Genomic DNA, 13,824 nt, shown 5'->3' on the forward strand with positions numbered 1-13,824 from the left:
GGGACTACAGGCGCCCGCCACCACGCCCAGCTAGTTTTTTGTATTTTTTAGTAGAGACGGGGTTTCACCGTGTTAGCCAGGATGGTCTCGATCTCCTGACCTTGTGATCCGCCCGTCTCGGCCTCCCAAAGTGCTGGGATTACAGGCTTGAGCCACCGCGCCTGGCCTTGTATTTTTAGTAGAGACGGGGTTTCACCATGTTGGCCAGGCTGGCCTCAAACTCCTGACCTCAGGTGATCCACCCCCCTCAGCTTCACAAAGTGTTGGGATTACAGGGGTGAGCCACCTCACCCAGCCGGCAGTTGCTATAAAATTTTTAAAAAAGATGTCGTTAAGACCCAGTCATTAAGACTTCCTGAGGTGGGAGGATCACTTCAGCCCATGAGTTTGAGAACAGCCTGGGCAACATAGTGAGACCCGATCTCTCCAAAAAAATTTAAAAATTAGGGCCAGATGCAGTGGCTCACGTCTGTAATCCCAGCACTTTGGGAGGCCGAGGTGGGTGGATCACGAGGTCAGGAGATCAAGACCATCATGGCCAACATGGTGAAACCCTGTCTTTACTAAAAATACAAAAATTAGCTGGGTGTGGTGGTGCGCACCTGTAGTCCCAGCTACTTGAGAGGCTGAGGCAGGAGAGTCACTTGAACCTGGGAGGCGGGGCTGCAGTGAGCTGAGATGTGCCACTGCACTCCAGCCTGGGTTACAGATCGAGACTCTGTCTCAAAAAAAAAAAAAAAAAAAAAAAGCCGGGTGTGGTGAATGCACCTGTAATCTTAGCTACTTGGGAGGCTTGAGGTGGGAGGATGGGGATGGCTTGAGCCCAGGAGTTCAAGGGTACAGTGAGCTATGATCACATGACTGCACCAGGGTGACAGAGTGGAGGTAATATGCTTCCTCAAGTAGCCGTGAGAACGACGCTTCTTTTCTTGTCCTGGCTCAGGAACCTCACCACCATGCCATGTTGCCCTGCTGCGCTATGCTGGTGTTATGGGTTGGTGGCAGGACGTTTGCCCACCTCACAGGCCCTGCTTTCAGTCTTGGAGTATGGCTCTTCTCGACTGCTGCCCACACGGCCTCCTGTCCTCAGCCTGGACTACATATCTGGGCTGTTCCATCCCTGTGGGCCTGTGAGGCCTGGCCATGTGCCTGTGCCATGCCAGTGGCTTTCAAGATGATGTTTCTAGTAGGACCACATGTGAGCACAGTAACCACCATGGCCAGGAGGAAGCTGGCTGCCCATCACCACCTTGCCCAGGGACCTCTTGCGCCCTGGCGGGGATCAGCAGCTCCTGCTGTGGGAGAACAGAAGGCAGCATGCTGACTTCCAGGAGTGTCCGCAGCATGGCTGGGCAGATTAGAGCTAGAAATGAACAGATCTAGTGCTGAGGCCATCCTGGGTCTCTGGGGAGCTGCCAGGCTATGGGTGCGGGGTCCAGGAGGCCCACTTGATCCCAGCATCCCACATGTGCCTGCTCGGGGTGGCCAGCTCACTGCTTCTTCACCCCTAGCCCCACCAGCAGGTGCCCCACCATGAGCCCCTCCAGGTTCACCTTGCCCATCCCCACCATGTGACCTGGGAGTCGTGGTGGGATGGGATCACAGCTACAGAGCACACAGCACAGGGAGGAGCTCATCAGCATCTTCCCCCCTGTGGAGCCCTGGCCCAGCCTCCTTTTGGACCCACCCTGGCAGCGGGTTTTGTGGCACCTGCCCCACCCGCCCAGTAACCTACTTGCCCAACTGCTATCCCAGTGGCCGTGAGGCCGTGACAAGATGGGGGCGTGTAAAGCATTTTCTGCCTGGAGAGGATGGGCGTGTGGCCATCTGACTGCTTCTGCAAGCCTGGTGGTTGTGTGCAGGATATCCTGGTGGTCTCAGCCCCCTGGGGCAGGTGGGTCCCCTGCAGGATGCAGAGACGGGGCGTGGCTTCCTGCAGATGTTCAGTTGCCTCTGGGCTGTGGCCTCTGAGACCCAGGGCAAGGCTGCTGGCTGGACCGCAGACCCTCCTGCCTGCCTCTTCCTTCAGCTGCTCTTTGTGGTCTGGCTCTGGCCGCCTGGGCCTCAGGGCCAACCCTGAATGGCTTTGACCACTCTGTGGCCTTCTGACTGCTGAGGACTTGCGGAGAGTTCACTGGGCTTGGCTCAAGTGCTGAGCCCAGGGCAGGGTTGGGGACAGGCAGAGTGGGGCCTTACCTGGAAAGCCAGGCACGATTGTCCCTGGGACACCAACCCTCCTGTAAAGTTGGCCAACTCGGGCACCCTTGAGTGCAAGCTCTGTGTGGCACAAGAGATGCCCTGAGGAGCCCAGCCTCACCTGGTGTGATGGGACCTGTGGAAGTTGTGGGAAGTGGTCCTGGCCACCCGTGTGCGCACCTGCCCTGTGCCCAGATCAAGTTGTGGTGACCAAAAGGACAAGGACTATATCCATGGCTCCCTCCCAGAGCCTGGCAAGTCAGCAGGCATGAGAAGGTGTTGGAATGCTGTGGTGGGCTTGTGTGGGGGCCGTGCAGGGCCTAGGGAACCTGCAGGGCTTGTCTTAGGGAGCACACAGGGGCCCAGGCAAAGGCAAGGTCACAGGTCGGGGGAGGTGAAGCTGGCAGGGGGAGGGGGAGACCTGCTGGCTAGAGCTGGGTTGGAGGCCGGTGGGCAGTGGGCCTGGCTCGAGCAGGGGGCGAGGGATTGGAGAGAAAGGCAGTTCCTGATGGTCCCCTCCTCAGGGGCTGGCTTTCCTCTGGTCCTTCCCTCCCAATGACCGCGTCTTCGTCGAGGCCACAGCTCTTGGCTCTGCGCCCACACCTCCAGTGCCAGGCTGCCCGGAGATCCGTTCATGGCCTTCCCTTGGACCACGGAGCCCTCCCTGCCACTGGTGCCTGGAGGGCTGGTCTGCTGCCCCTGCACCCTGGCCAGCTAGGATGGTGGGGTCGTGCAGCTGAATTAGGGGTGCCTTTCTGTCTGTCCTATGTGTATCAGTGGCCAGAACTGCCCTCATCCGTGGCCTTGCCAGCAGCTGGGCGTGCAGCCCAGGGAGGGCTGAGGTCGGCTGAAGTTGAGACCAACGGCCTTCTCTAACACCCCAGAGGAGCATGTCCCTGGTGAGCAGGCCTTGGGTAGCCCTGGGCTCCAGGCCAGTGGGATTCCAGTGGGAACCGGCTGACAGGGCTTCTCTAGTGACTGCAGCCAGGGGTTCTCATGTGCGGGAAAGACCAGTTCCTCCAGAGTGAAGGGACTTGTGTCTTCTGGCCACATGGTGAGTGCTGGGCCCACCCCATCAGTGGCACCTAGCAGGTGGACACCTGGGTGCATCCCCAAAGCCCAGCGTGCTCCCCATCTTCCTGCACTGCATTCAGGAGGGTTCTGCCTCATCAGCTGCACCTGATCTGCTCCTAAACCCACAGCTGAGCTTTAATGTGCAGTCACGGAAGCTTTCATTTCTAAAAGAACTTCCTAAGAGTTCTTTTGGCCAGGCGCGGTGGCTCACACCTGGAATCCCAACAGTTTGGGAGGCCAAGGCGGGTGGATCACCTGAGGTCAGGAGTTCGAGACCAGCCTAACCAACATGGATAAACCCTGTCTCTACTAAAAATACAAAATTAGCTGGGCATGGTGGTGCATGCCTGTAATCCCAGCTACTTCGGAGACTGAGGCAGGAGAATCGCTTCAACTTGGGAGGTGGAGGTTGTGGTGAGCCGAGATGATGCCAGCCAGCCTGGGCAACAAGAGCAAAGAAACAAAAAACAAAAAACTGAGTTCCTTTTGCTGCTTTGTAAACCCAGTTTGCTCTTCATCACTTCCTTTCCCCTGCAGATATTTCTGAGCTGTCTGTTTTCTTTCTGCCATCAGAGCATGGTTGGTTGATGATGCATGTACGGTTATCTTTCTGCTGGTTCTTGCTCATGGTGCTTCTTTCGTTATGTGGCTCTTTCTGACTATGTACTGCTTCTGGTCTTTAAAAAATGATTTTGAGACTTGTTTGAAGTATAGGATGAAGGTATCTTTCTCCAGAGAGAACTTCAGGCACAGGGGCACTGCCAGTGCTGTAGCCCCTTAAAACTGTACTTGGCTTACGGGTCCTTGTACCCCCAGTGTGGACCTGGACAACCGGCTGTGCCACCGCTTCTCAGGAACGTTCCCCCACTTTTGTGCAATGTCCCCATGAGCCCTGGGGGTGACTGTGGCTATAGTTCATCTCTCCCTGAGCATTGCTCTTTGGAGTCCCAGCCTAACTTAGGGGAGAGTCTTCTATTAGGTCCTCCATCCTGCGGAGGTGTCTGGACCTTGTCTTCTGTCTCCTTCGCCCCCAGGGGCCACCAGAGCATGAGCCCCAGTGTGTTCAGTGGGCAAACGCTCTGAGGCAGGATTGGCCACTGTATTCTGCTGTCCTCTGTGGACCACACTCTCCCAAGTGTTGGCCAAATGCTGCATGAGCTCATCAACTCCTGGCAATTTTTAAGATGTTTTCATATTTTATTGAGCATCTCGAGTTGTTTTCACCAAAAGGATTGGCCCTAGTAGCCTGCCCACCCTTGGATGATGGCCCCCTATGGGCGCTTCCAGGGCACCCAGCGAGGGGACCCAACCCACTTCCAGCCCCTCAGTCTGCTTCTCACAGGGACCCCTTGTAACGACATACCCTTTAGTTTCCCATCCTATGCAAAGAGCAGACCATCTCAAATGGCTGCCCATCCCCCACCACCCAGTGCATCTGCAGGTGGTGCTCATTGCTGTCCCAACACCTCAACTGCACAGCCACCAGCTCCTCACTGAAGCAGACGGTGCCCAGTGGCTATCCCTCACGCCCGTGTCTGTGGAGGCACATACCCTGAACCCTCTTCACCACCCTCCCCACTCATTAGACTTTTCTTGGAGGAATCTTTTTGGCTCTCTTCAGTATTTGAACAGCTTCTTGGTTGTCCCATGTCCCAGCTATGAGCACTGGCTCTGCCCTCGAGCCATGTCACTAAATCATTGCACACGTGCACATTTCAGGAAACTTGGGTGTCACCCTTGGCTGGCCTCGGATCTAATCTCCGTTCTCCACTCGTTTGCACTGTAGAAAACTGCCTGCTCTGGGCCCCAGAGGTCCTTGGGTGGGGAAGAGGTGTGTGCTAAGTGTGCAGTCACCCAGCGTGTCCACGGCACGTGTCAATGCCAGCTGCTGTGGGTGTGTGGGGCCCTCGGGTCCTGTGGGATGGCGAGTGTGTGTGCTGAGTGGGGCCTGTAGGCCCTGCATCCCAGGTGAGTGGGCCATGCTGTCCTGCCTGGCAGGATGGGGGCGGAGGCAGGGCTGCCTCCATTGGTAGCATGTGGGGTGGGGTTGGTGCTGTTGTAGGGGAGGAGATGTGCATGTCGAGGACGGTCTTAAAGGAAAAATGTAAACAGTGGTCCGTTTCCAAGACAAAGTGCCTTGAATTGGCTTAGGTCAGCAAACTACAGAAGAAACAGGACATACTAGGCCCCTGCTTGGATAGCTGATGTGTGCTTGTCAGCCTCCTCTTTCCCCCCACTTAGTTGCCTTCACCCGAACCAAAGAAGTTTAGTCTAAGATGAAAGTTTACTAGCCTGCAAAATAGCTCGTTTTGTCCGTTCTTACCAGCCTGCCTGCTACTTAGGTCCTAAGTTAAATACTTAAAAAGTCCCTGAGCTGACTAGGACTGCAATGCATTGTGGCCTGCAGCAAAATACAGCAAGACAACCCCCAAAAAACACCTGAAGCCCCGAGCCAACAATTAATAGGCGACGTCCAGGAAAAATTGTGACCCCATAGTACTCGGCCTATAGGATCTAGGGGAGGGACCTGCGCACTAGGGGTAAATTGCTTGTTGAAACTGTGCTGGGTGTGCCTGCCTATCTGACACCTGATTTTGCAAGACTGTCGTTAAAAGTCTCACTTTTTCTGTTCTCTGGGTCTCTGAGTTCATTCTTTAAGTTTGGATGGGTAAGTTTGTTTTTCACAGTGTGGCTCCTGCCCTCACTGCTGCTGCCCCCTTTGGGCCCCCCAGTCCCCCAGCTCGGTGTGTCCAAGCCTTCAGAGTACCGTGGTGCTGATGAGATGCTTCTGTTCAGGGCTGGTGTTGCAGGTGGTGGAGAGACAGTCTGGCCAGTGCTGATGAGTGCATGGGTTTGGGAGGTGTTTGTGTGGTGCTGGCCAGGAATGTGGTGTCCAGTTCCCCCACACCCAGCAAGCGGTACAGGCACCACAGAGGTGGTTCTGTTCTGGCCTGTTGCAGGTTCGGAGGGCAGCTCAGAGTATCTGGCATCCTCTGAACTCGGTGTTTTCCTTTTCCCGCAGACCTCTGGACCTGTGTGAGCAGAGCCGCCCTGCGCCACCATGTGCATCATCTTCTTTAAGTTCGATCCTCGCCCTGTTTCCAAAAATGCATACAGGTAACCCCCTCGCTCTGCGTCTGCGGCACCCTGCAGGGCCCTGGGTGCCCAGCCAGTTCTTATGCCACCCGAGCTGCTGTGTGCAGGAAGGTGTGTGGGCCAGGCTGGGGCTGCACAGGCCTGGCACTGCCCTCCAGGACAGGGTCACTCCGTGTGGGATGCTGTCAGAATGCCTCTCGGGGCGGGGACTCCAGTCGATGTACAAAGACGTGAAGACTCAGCCACAGAAGGCAGCCATAGGTAGGACAGAGGAGTGACATGGGTCCAGGCGGGCTGCAGTTCTCTGGGCTTTGAGGAGGGTTGGGCGGCAGAACCGGGGCAATGGTGTCAGTGAGTGAGAGCCAGCTTGGGCTGGCTGGTCGCAGCTGCTGGTGAGAAGTCAAAGTGGTGGCCAGGCTAGGGGTCTGTGTGTGGGTTCTGAGCTGAGGAGGAAGGACCTGGGGTAGAGGGGACACTGAGGACCAGCCAGAGGAGTCAGGAAACCAAGGCCAGAAGCCACCCCTGACCCTGGACTCAGGACGGCCACACCTCCATTCCCTAGGACACCCCAGCATGTATGCCCACGGTGAGTGAGGCAGAGATGTAACCCATGCCCAAAATGAAACTTGTAACCATTCTCTAATGCAACTGCTTGGGAAGCTTTCATCATTTTAAAATCTATACCAGAAATGATTTGAACCATTTCAAGAGGGTCTCAGATTTCAGTCATCACAAAGTTGCATAGACACCATGCTGCTTGACTTCAAGGCTGAGTGAAGTCATTTCAGGCCAAGGAATCGGGAAGGAAGAGTGTCTGGTGTTTTCCCTTTTTGCAGTTGGGTGAGTGGCAGGGCCAGGCTAGGGTCCAAGCAGCAGACAGCATGCTGCAGGGAAGGTGGAAGAAATGTTAAGAAAGAACTGTTATCTGCCACAGGGACTGGAGTAGCGTTGGGCTGGCTAATGAGATAACAGAATTCTAAAGAATGTAGGGGCCAGACGCGGTGGCTCACACCTGTAATCCTGGTGCTTTGGGAGGCCGAGGTGGGTGGATCACAAGGTCAGGAGATTGCGACCATCCTGGCTAGCAGGGTGAAACCCCGTCTCTACTAAAAATACAAAAAATTAGCCGGGCGTGGTGGCAGGTGCCTGTAGTCCCAGCTACTCAGGAGGCTGAGGCAGGAGAATTGCTTGAACCCAAGAGGGAGAGGTTGCAGTGAGCTGAGATTGCACCACTGCACCCCAGCCTAGGTGACAGAGCGAGACTCCGTCTCAAAAAGAAAAAAAAAAGAATGTAGGCCGGGCGCGGTGGCTCAAGCCTGTAATCCCAGCACTTTGGGAGGCCGAGACGGGCGGATCACGAGGTCAGGAGATCGAGACCATCCTGGCTAACACGGTGAAACTCCGTCTCTACTAAAAAATACAAAAAACTAGCCGGGCGAGGTGGCGGGCGCCTGTAGTCCCAGCTACTCGGGAGGCTGAGGCAGGAGAATGGCGGGAACCTGGGAGGCGGAGCTTGCAGTGAGCTGAGGTCCGGCCACAGCACTCCAGCCTGGGCGACAGAGCGAGACTCCGTCTCAAAAAAAAAAAAAAAAAGAATGTAAGGACCGGGTGTGGTGGCTCACGCCTGTAATCCCAGCGCTTTGGGAGGCCGAGGTGGGTGGATCACGGGATCAGGAGATCGAGACCATCCAGGCGAACATGGTGAAACCCGTCTCTACTAAAAATACGAAAAATTAGCTGGGCATGGTGGCACACACCTGTAGTCCCAGCTACTCGGGAGGCTGAGGCAGGAGAACTCAGAAGGGTTGAACCCAGACAGCAGAGGTTGCAGTGAGCTGAGATCATGCCACTGCACTCCAGCCTGGGCGACAGAGCAAGACTCCATCTTTAAAAAAAAAAAAAAAAAAAAAAAAAAACGATTAAGGGCTGGGTGCAGTGGTCAGCACTTTAGGAGGCTGAGGTGGGTGAATCAGAAGGTCAGGAGATCCAGACCATCCTGGCTAACAGGGTGAAGCCGCATCTCTGCTAAAAACGCACAAAAAAATTAGCTGGGTGTGGTGGTGGGTGCCTGTAGTCCCTGCTACTCGGGAGGCCGAGGTGGGAGAATGGCATGAACCTGGGAGGCAGAGCTTATAGTGAGCCGAGATTGTGCCACTGCACTCCAGCCTGGGCAACAGAGTAAGTAAGACTCCATCTGAAAAAAAAAAAAAGATTAAGGTAAAATTAGGTCATGTGGGTAGGCCGTAATCAATATGATGGGTGACTCAGATACGCACAGGGGAAGCTGGTGTGTATACAGAGATAGAAGCAGTTGTCTGTATATCGAGAAGACCCTCAGAAGGAGCCAGCCCTGCTGACGCCTTGATCTTGGATCTCCAGCATCCAATGCTGTGAGACAATAGTGTCTGTTGTTGCAGCCGCCTAGTCTGTGGCAGCCCCAGGAAACTAGCACGCTGAGGAGAGCTGGCCAGCTCTGTATGCGTTTCAGGGCTGCCTCCTGCAGGCTGCCGAAGAGACTCAACCCACCCCGAGTGCTCCCACCTCTGGGAAGAAAGCTTGATGGCCAGTCTGTAGGTGCTGGTCAGTGCCACCGGTCCCCTGGGTGGAGAGGAGGAGGGTTGACATGGGCCCCTCTTGCTTTCACTTAGAACCTGTGTGTTGCTGCCAGGACCTGTCCTGTGGTTTCTGCCATACCAGTTGGCCTTGGGATTTCTCTGGACTATTTTCCGAAGCCCTAAGCCAAAGGCGAAATGTGCCACCTCTGGGTGACTAAGCAGATGTGCGCTGTTTTCCTGACTTCATGAGAGGGTGTGAGACACTTCTGGTGGCTGCTGCTGCTCTGGCTGTGAGGTGTCCAGCCAGGAGAAGGGCACGCTGCAGGCTGGGAGCACAGGTGCTTCTACCGAGCCCCTGACAGCACCTCTGCAGCACTTTGGGAGGCTTTGTACAGGTATCCAGCTAGGCTGGGCTGGACTCCTCACCTGTGGACTGGGGTAAAAAGTAGGGTGCTTTAGGCCACTATGTTTTTATTATTATTGTTGTTGTTTTAGAGACAGGATCTTGCTCTGTTGCCCAGGCTGGAGTACAGTGGTGTGATCGATCACAGCTTACTGCAGCCTCAAACTCCCCAGCTCAAGTGATCCTCCCACTTCAGCATGCCTAAGTAACTGGGACTACACCATGCCCGGCTAATGTTTTTTTTTTTTTGTAGAGAGAAAGTCCCTCGCTATGTTGTCCTGGGTGGTCTGGAACTCCTCCTGCCTCAGCCTCCCAAAATGCTGGGATTACAGGCATGAGCCACCATGCCCAGCCTAGGCCACCGTGTTTGGTAATTTGATACCCATCACAGAAAACCAAGACCCCACAGCAAGATAACAGTCACTTCATCATGTCACCCTACCTCTTTAGAAGCTGCCTGTTTACGGCCAGGCGTGGTGGCTCACGCCTGTAATTCCAGCACTTTGGAAGGCCAAGGTAGGTGGATCACTTGAGGTCAGGAGTTCGAGACCGGCCTGGCCAACATGGTGAAACCCCGTCTCTACTAAAAATACAAAAATTAGCTGGGCGTGGTGGCGCACACCTGTAATCCCAGCTATTAGGGAGGCTAAAGCGGGAGAATCACTTAAGCCTGGGAGGCAGAGGTGGCAGTGAACTGAGATAGCACCACTGTACTCCAGCCTGGATGACGGAGCGAGACTCCATCTCAAAAACAAACAAACAAAAAAAACCAACTGCCTGTTTATAGCCCCATGCGATGCCCCTTGCTGACTTCAGCCTGGAGTGGCTGCAGGACAAGCTGTTACTTCATGGGGCAGCTTCCATGGGGTCACCACTCAGGGTTTGATCACTGGATCTCAGGCCAGAGTACCTCCTATGTATCTGTCACCAAACTGCCTCCCAGACAGTGCACACACTTACCCCCCAGCAGAAGACACTCGCCCCCTGAGATGATGCATATGCCCCCCAAGACGGTGCACACACTCACCCTGCCTAGCAGCGTGGGTGTCAAGTGGTGATGGATAATTAGTGGTTTCAGTTATTGGAACAAAATAAAGCCTGGGTGACTTGCCATCCTCAGGGACCTCGCCGTGGTGGGTGCATCCCTGTCTCTCTGGACGTGGGGCACAGATAGGCTTCTATCCATGTGCAGCCCTACCACTCATGACGGAGAGAGCTACTTCCTCCCCTCTTTGGGGCTTGATCTGGGTACTCGGCATGCTGGCTCATCCCTGAATTATGTATTCAATGAAATCCCTGGCAAACCACCAGCAGTTCAGCTAAACAGTGACTGCTGGTACAAAAATAACCTGGCAATTAATGTTCCTGATTTATTAGGCAAACATATATAATTGCTGCTTGTTTAAAAACAGACAGCTGAACATCTTAGGACAAAAGTCCATGCTCATTCAGCTTTTCTTCTTACTTTTCCCCCCTTTATTTTCCCTTTGCAAGAGCATTATGTCAGAATCAGCACCCGAAGCCAACAGCCCTGGTTTGGGGTTGGACTGGGATGAGATGTCCCTGGCTCCCCCAACCCCTGTTCACCTGCAGGGCTCTGGGACGTGGAAGCAGAGGAGGAAGGTATTTAAGAGAGAATGCTGAGCGGAACCATGTGGAGCTTGACCCCACCCATGGCTCTCATCCCAGACCCTGGCGCGTCCCCACCATAGCACTCAGGGACTGCGGTGTTCTCCCTTCTTCTGCCCGCTGGCCAGGTCACAGCCAGTGGGCACCTTCTACAAGACTGGCCCATCCAGGTCTGGGGCAGGTGCACTGCCTTCTACTGCACTGTCCAGCCCACGGAAGGTGGGCTCTACTGCCATCCCTGCTGCAGAGGTTGGGGGGCACTTCTGCCCAGAAGGGACATGGAGACTTGGTCCAGGTCTGGGTTGAAAAATAGCAGTTAGAGGTACAAAGGCTGAGGCTCATATCAGGGACAGAGACCACCTCCCCCTACCCCAGGCAGCACATTCCCAAGACCTGGTACAGCCCTGGGGCCAGCTGGGCATCAGAGCAGGCTGAGTGAGGCACTCTGGAGGTGCTGAGGCTTCCGTAGCAGACCCCAAGGGCTCTAGGCATGGCACAGTCCCTGGCAACAACCAAAAGCATTTCTCCAGTTCTGCAGGCAGGAAGTTTCAGGGGCAGATGCTGAGTTGGGGGGCACACATGTGCACACAGGCCTCCAAGGGCATGAGTGGTGGGTGCAAGCACCACTTTCTTTTTTATTTGAAATGGAGTCTCGCTCTGTCACCCAGGCTGGAGTGTAATGGCGCAATCTCAGCCCACTGCAACTTCTGCCTACCGAGTTCAAGCAATTCTGTGCCTCAGCCTCCCAAGCAGTTGGAATTACAGGTGCCCACCACCACGTCCGGCTGATTTTCGTATTTTTAGTAGAGACAGGGTTTCACTATCTTGGCCAGGCTGGTCTTGAACTCCTGACCTCATGATCCACCCTCATCGGCCTCCCAAAATGCTGGCATTACAGGCATGAGCCACCGCACCCAGCCATGAGCACCACTTTCACTCCCAATTTTATGAATGTCTGTTATTTCACAGTTCATCAGAAGCAAATGTTTCATGAACTTAATGTGCAATGATCAATATGGAAATTATTTTTAAACACTTGTCAGGATCTCATCACTGCAGCTTGGTTTCATACTCACAGTGTGATGGTAGGACAGCCGAGCCCTGCTCCTTGGAGCTGCCTCTCCATGGCACAAGTGTTCAGGGGGTCTTCAGCCATCATTTTTTTTTTTTTTTTTTAGAGACAGGGCTTCTCTGTTCCCCAGGTTGGAGTACATTGGTGCAGTCACAGCTCACTGCAGCCTCAAACTCCTGGGCTCAAATGATCCTGCTCAAATTAGCCTCCCAAGTAGTTGGGAATACAAGCATGCACCACCACGCCTAACTAATTTTTGTTTTTGTTTTTGTTTTTTTTTTTTTGTAGATATGGGGTCTTACTTTCTTGCCCAAGCTGGTCTCAAAACTCCTAGGCTCAAGTGATCCTCCCACTTTGGCCTCCCAAACTGCTGAGATTATGGGTGTCATCCACTGTGCCTGGCCCAGCCATTGCTTCTTAGATCCTCAGGTCTAACGAATATTGCAGGAACTGACCCCTTCCACTCAGTCACCACTATGTCCTTATTTGTTTTCTTCTAGTGTCCAAGCTGGGACTTGAAACTCAGTTTTCTTTCCTCAAGATCAGGGCTATTAAAGTTTAGATGTCTCTCCTAATTGCAAAACAAATATTTATTTGATTAGGCTGGGTGTGGTGGCTCACACCTGTAATCCCAGCACTTGGGGAGGCCGAGGCGGATGGATCATTTGAGGTCAAGAGTTCTAGACCAGCTTGGCCAACATGGTGAAACCCCATCTCTACTAAAAGTACAAAAAATTAGCTGGGTGTGGTGGTGGGTGCCTGTAATCCCCTCAGGAGGCTGAGGCCGGAGAATAGCTTGAACCCGGGAGGCGGGAGTTGCAGTGAGCCGAGATCGCGTCACTGCACTCCAACCTGGGTGAGACAGCGAGACTCCATCTCAAAACATAAAAATAAATAAAAATAGAAATATTTGTCTGATTCATAATGCAAAAAACCTAGTAAGACAGAGAAGTTCCCATCCACTCCCCACCGACCCCAGAAATTAACTCCAAAAGACACAGAATGGAGCAGCCCTCAGACGCCCACATGCTGTGCCGTTCAATCTGTATCCTTGAGCTCACGCTTCCAGGAGCCCATGGATTTGTTGTGAGTGTTCCCAGGGCTGGGGACAGATGGACAGAAGGAGGGACAGGCCCCCACCCTCCAGCCTGGGCTCCAGGCATGCTTGGTGCCAGCCCCTAAGGGCCTAGCAGAGCCGTCTCCCGCCACTGAGTGATGTGGATGTGTGTCCCTGCCCAGCATCCTCCCGTTTACGGGCAAGGCTCTGAGTGCAGTCCCGGCTGCAGGCTCCCGAGAGCTCACCTGGAGCCACTGTGCTCCTTCCTCCTGTGCAGGTGCGGCGGGACTGCTGGCTTCCTGCTCTCTCTGAGACTGGTCCTTATTGCCACTCAGGCCAGTTTGGTGTGTGAAGAGAGAAAAAGACTTGGCTCGCTCGTTTCCATCTGAAGCCATCCGTGGTGCTTTCCTCTTGCAGGCTCATCTTGGCAGCCAACAGGGACGAATTCTACAGCCGACCCTCCAAGTTAGCTGACTTCTGGGGGAACAACAACGAGATCCTCAGTGGTGAGTCTTCCTGCGTGCTCCGCGATGGCTGCGCCTTGTTACTTCACTAGCCCCTGCGTGGCCGAGTGACCCTAACTGAGTGGTGCTGCCTCCGAGTGTGATGGCGGGGTGTAGAGGTGGAACCGATGGGGCTCGTGGTCGGGGCCAGCCCCAGCACTGGGCATCGCCAGAGCTGCCCACCCAGCACTGTCTGCGCTGCTTCCTGTGCCATGCGTGTGCATGGGAGCCCCATCATG

General features: G+C 54.5%; 1 protein-coding gene across 25 annotated transcripts in view; it reads left to right on the forward strand.

The window, feature by feature from the left end:
* TANGO2 (transport and golgi organization 2 homolog) overlaps positions 1-13,824 on the forward strand; it is a 47,414-nt gene that overhangs the window by 10,364 nt on the left and 23,226 nt on the right. For 15 of the 25 annotated variants that reach the window (XR_002515305.2, XR_001892135.3, XR_001892136.3 and 12 more), the window contains 2 exons: positions 6,293-6,387; positions 13,500-13,588. Coding sequence is in view for 16 of the 25 variants with exons in the window: in XM_021921379.2 (XP_021777071.2) it covers positions 6,332-6,387; positions 13,500-13,588 (145 nt within the window). In the remaining 9 variants the exon portion in view is untranslated. Of the gene's footprint in view, positions 1-6,292; positions 6,628-13,499; positions 13,589-13,824 lie in introns of all 25 variants that reach the window. The other 10 variants (XR_002515304.2, XM_031656082.1, XM_031656083.1 and 7 more) reach the window with 1 other exon arrangement.

The sequence above is a fragment of the Papio anubis genome, chromosome 16 (assembly GCF_008728515.1).
Source record: "Papio anubis isolate 15944 chromosome 16, Panubis1.0, whole genome shotgun sequence".
Taxonomy (NCBI): domain Eukaryota; kingdom Metazoa; phylum Chordata; class Mammalia; order Primates; family Cercopithecidae; genus Papio; species Papio anubis.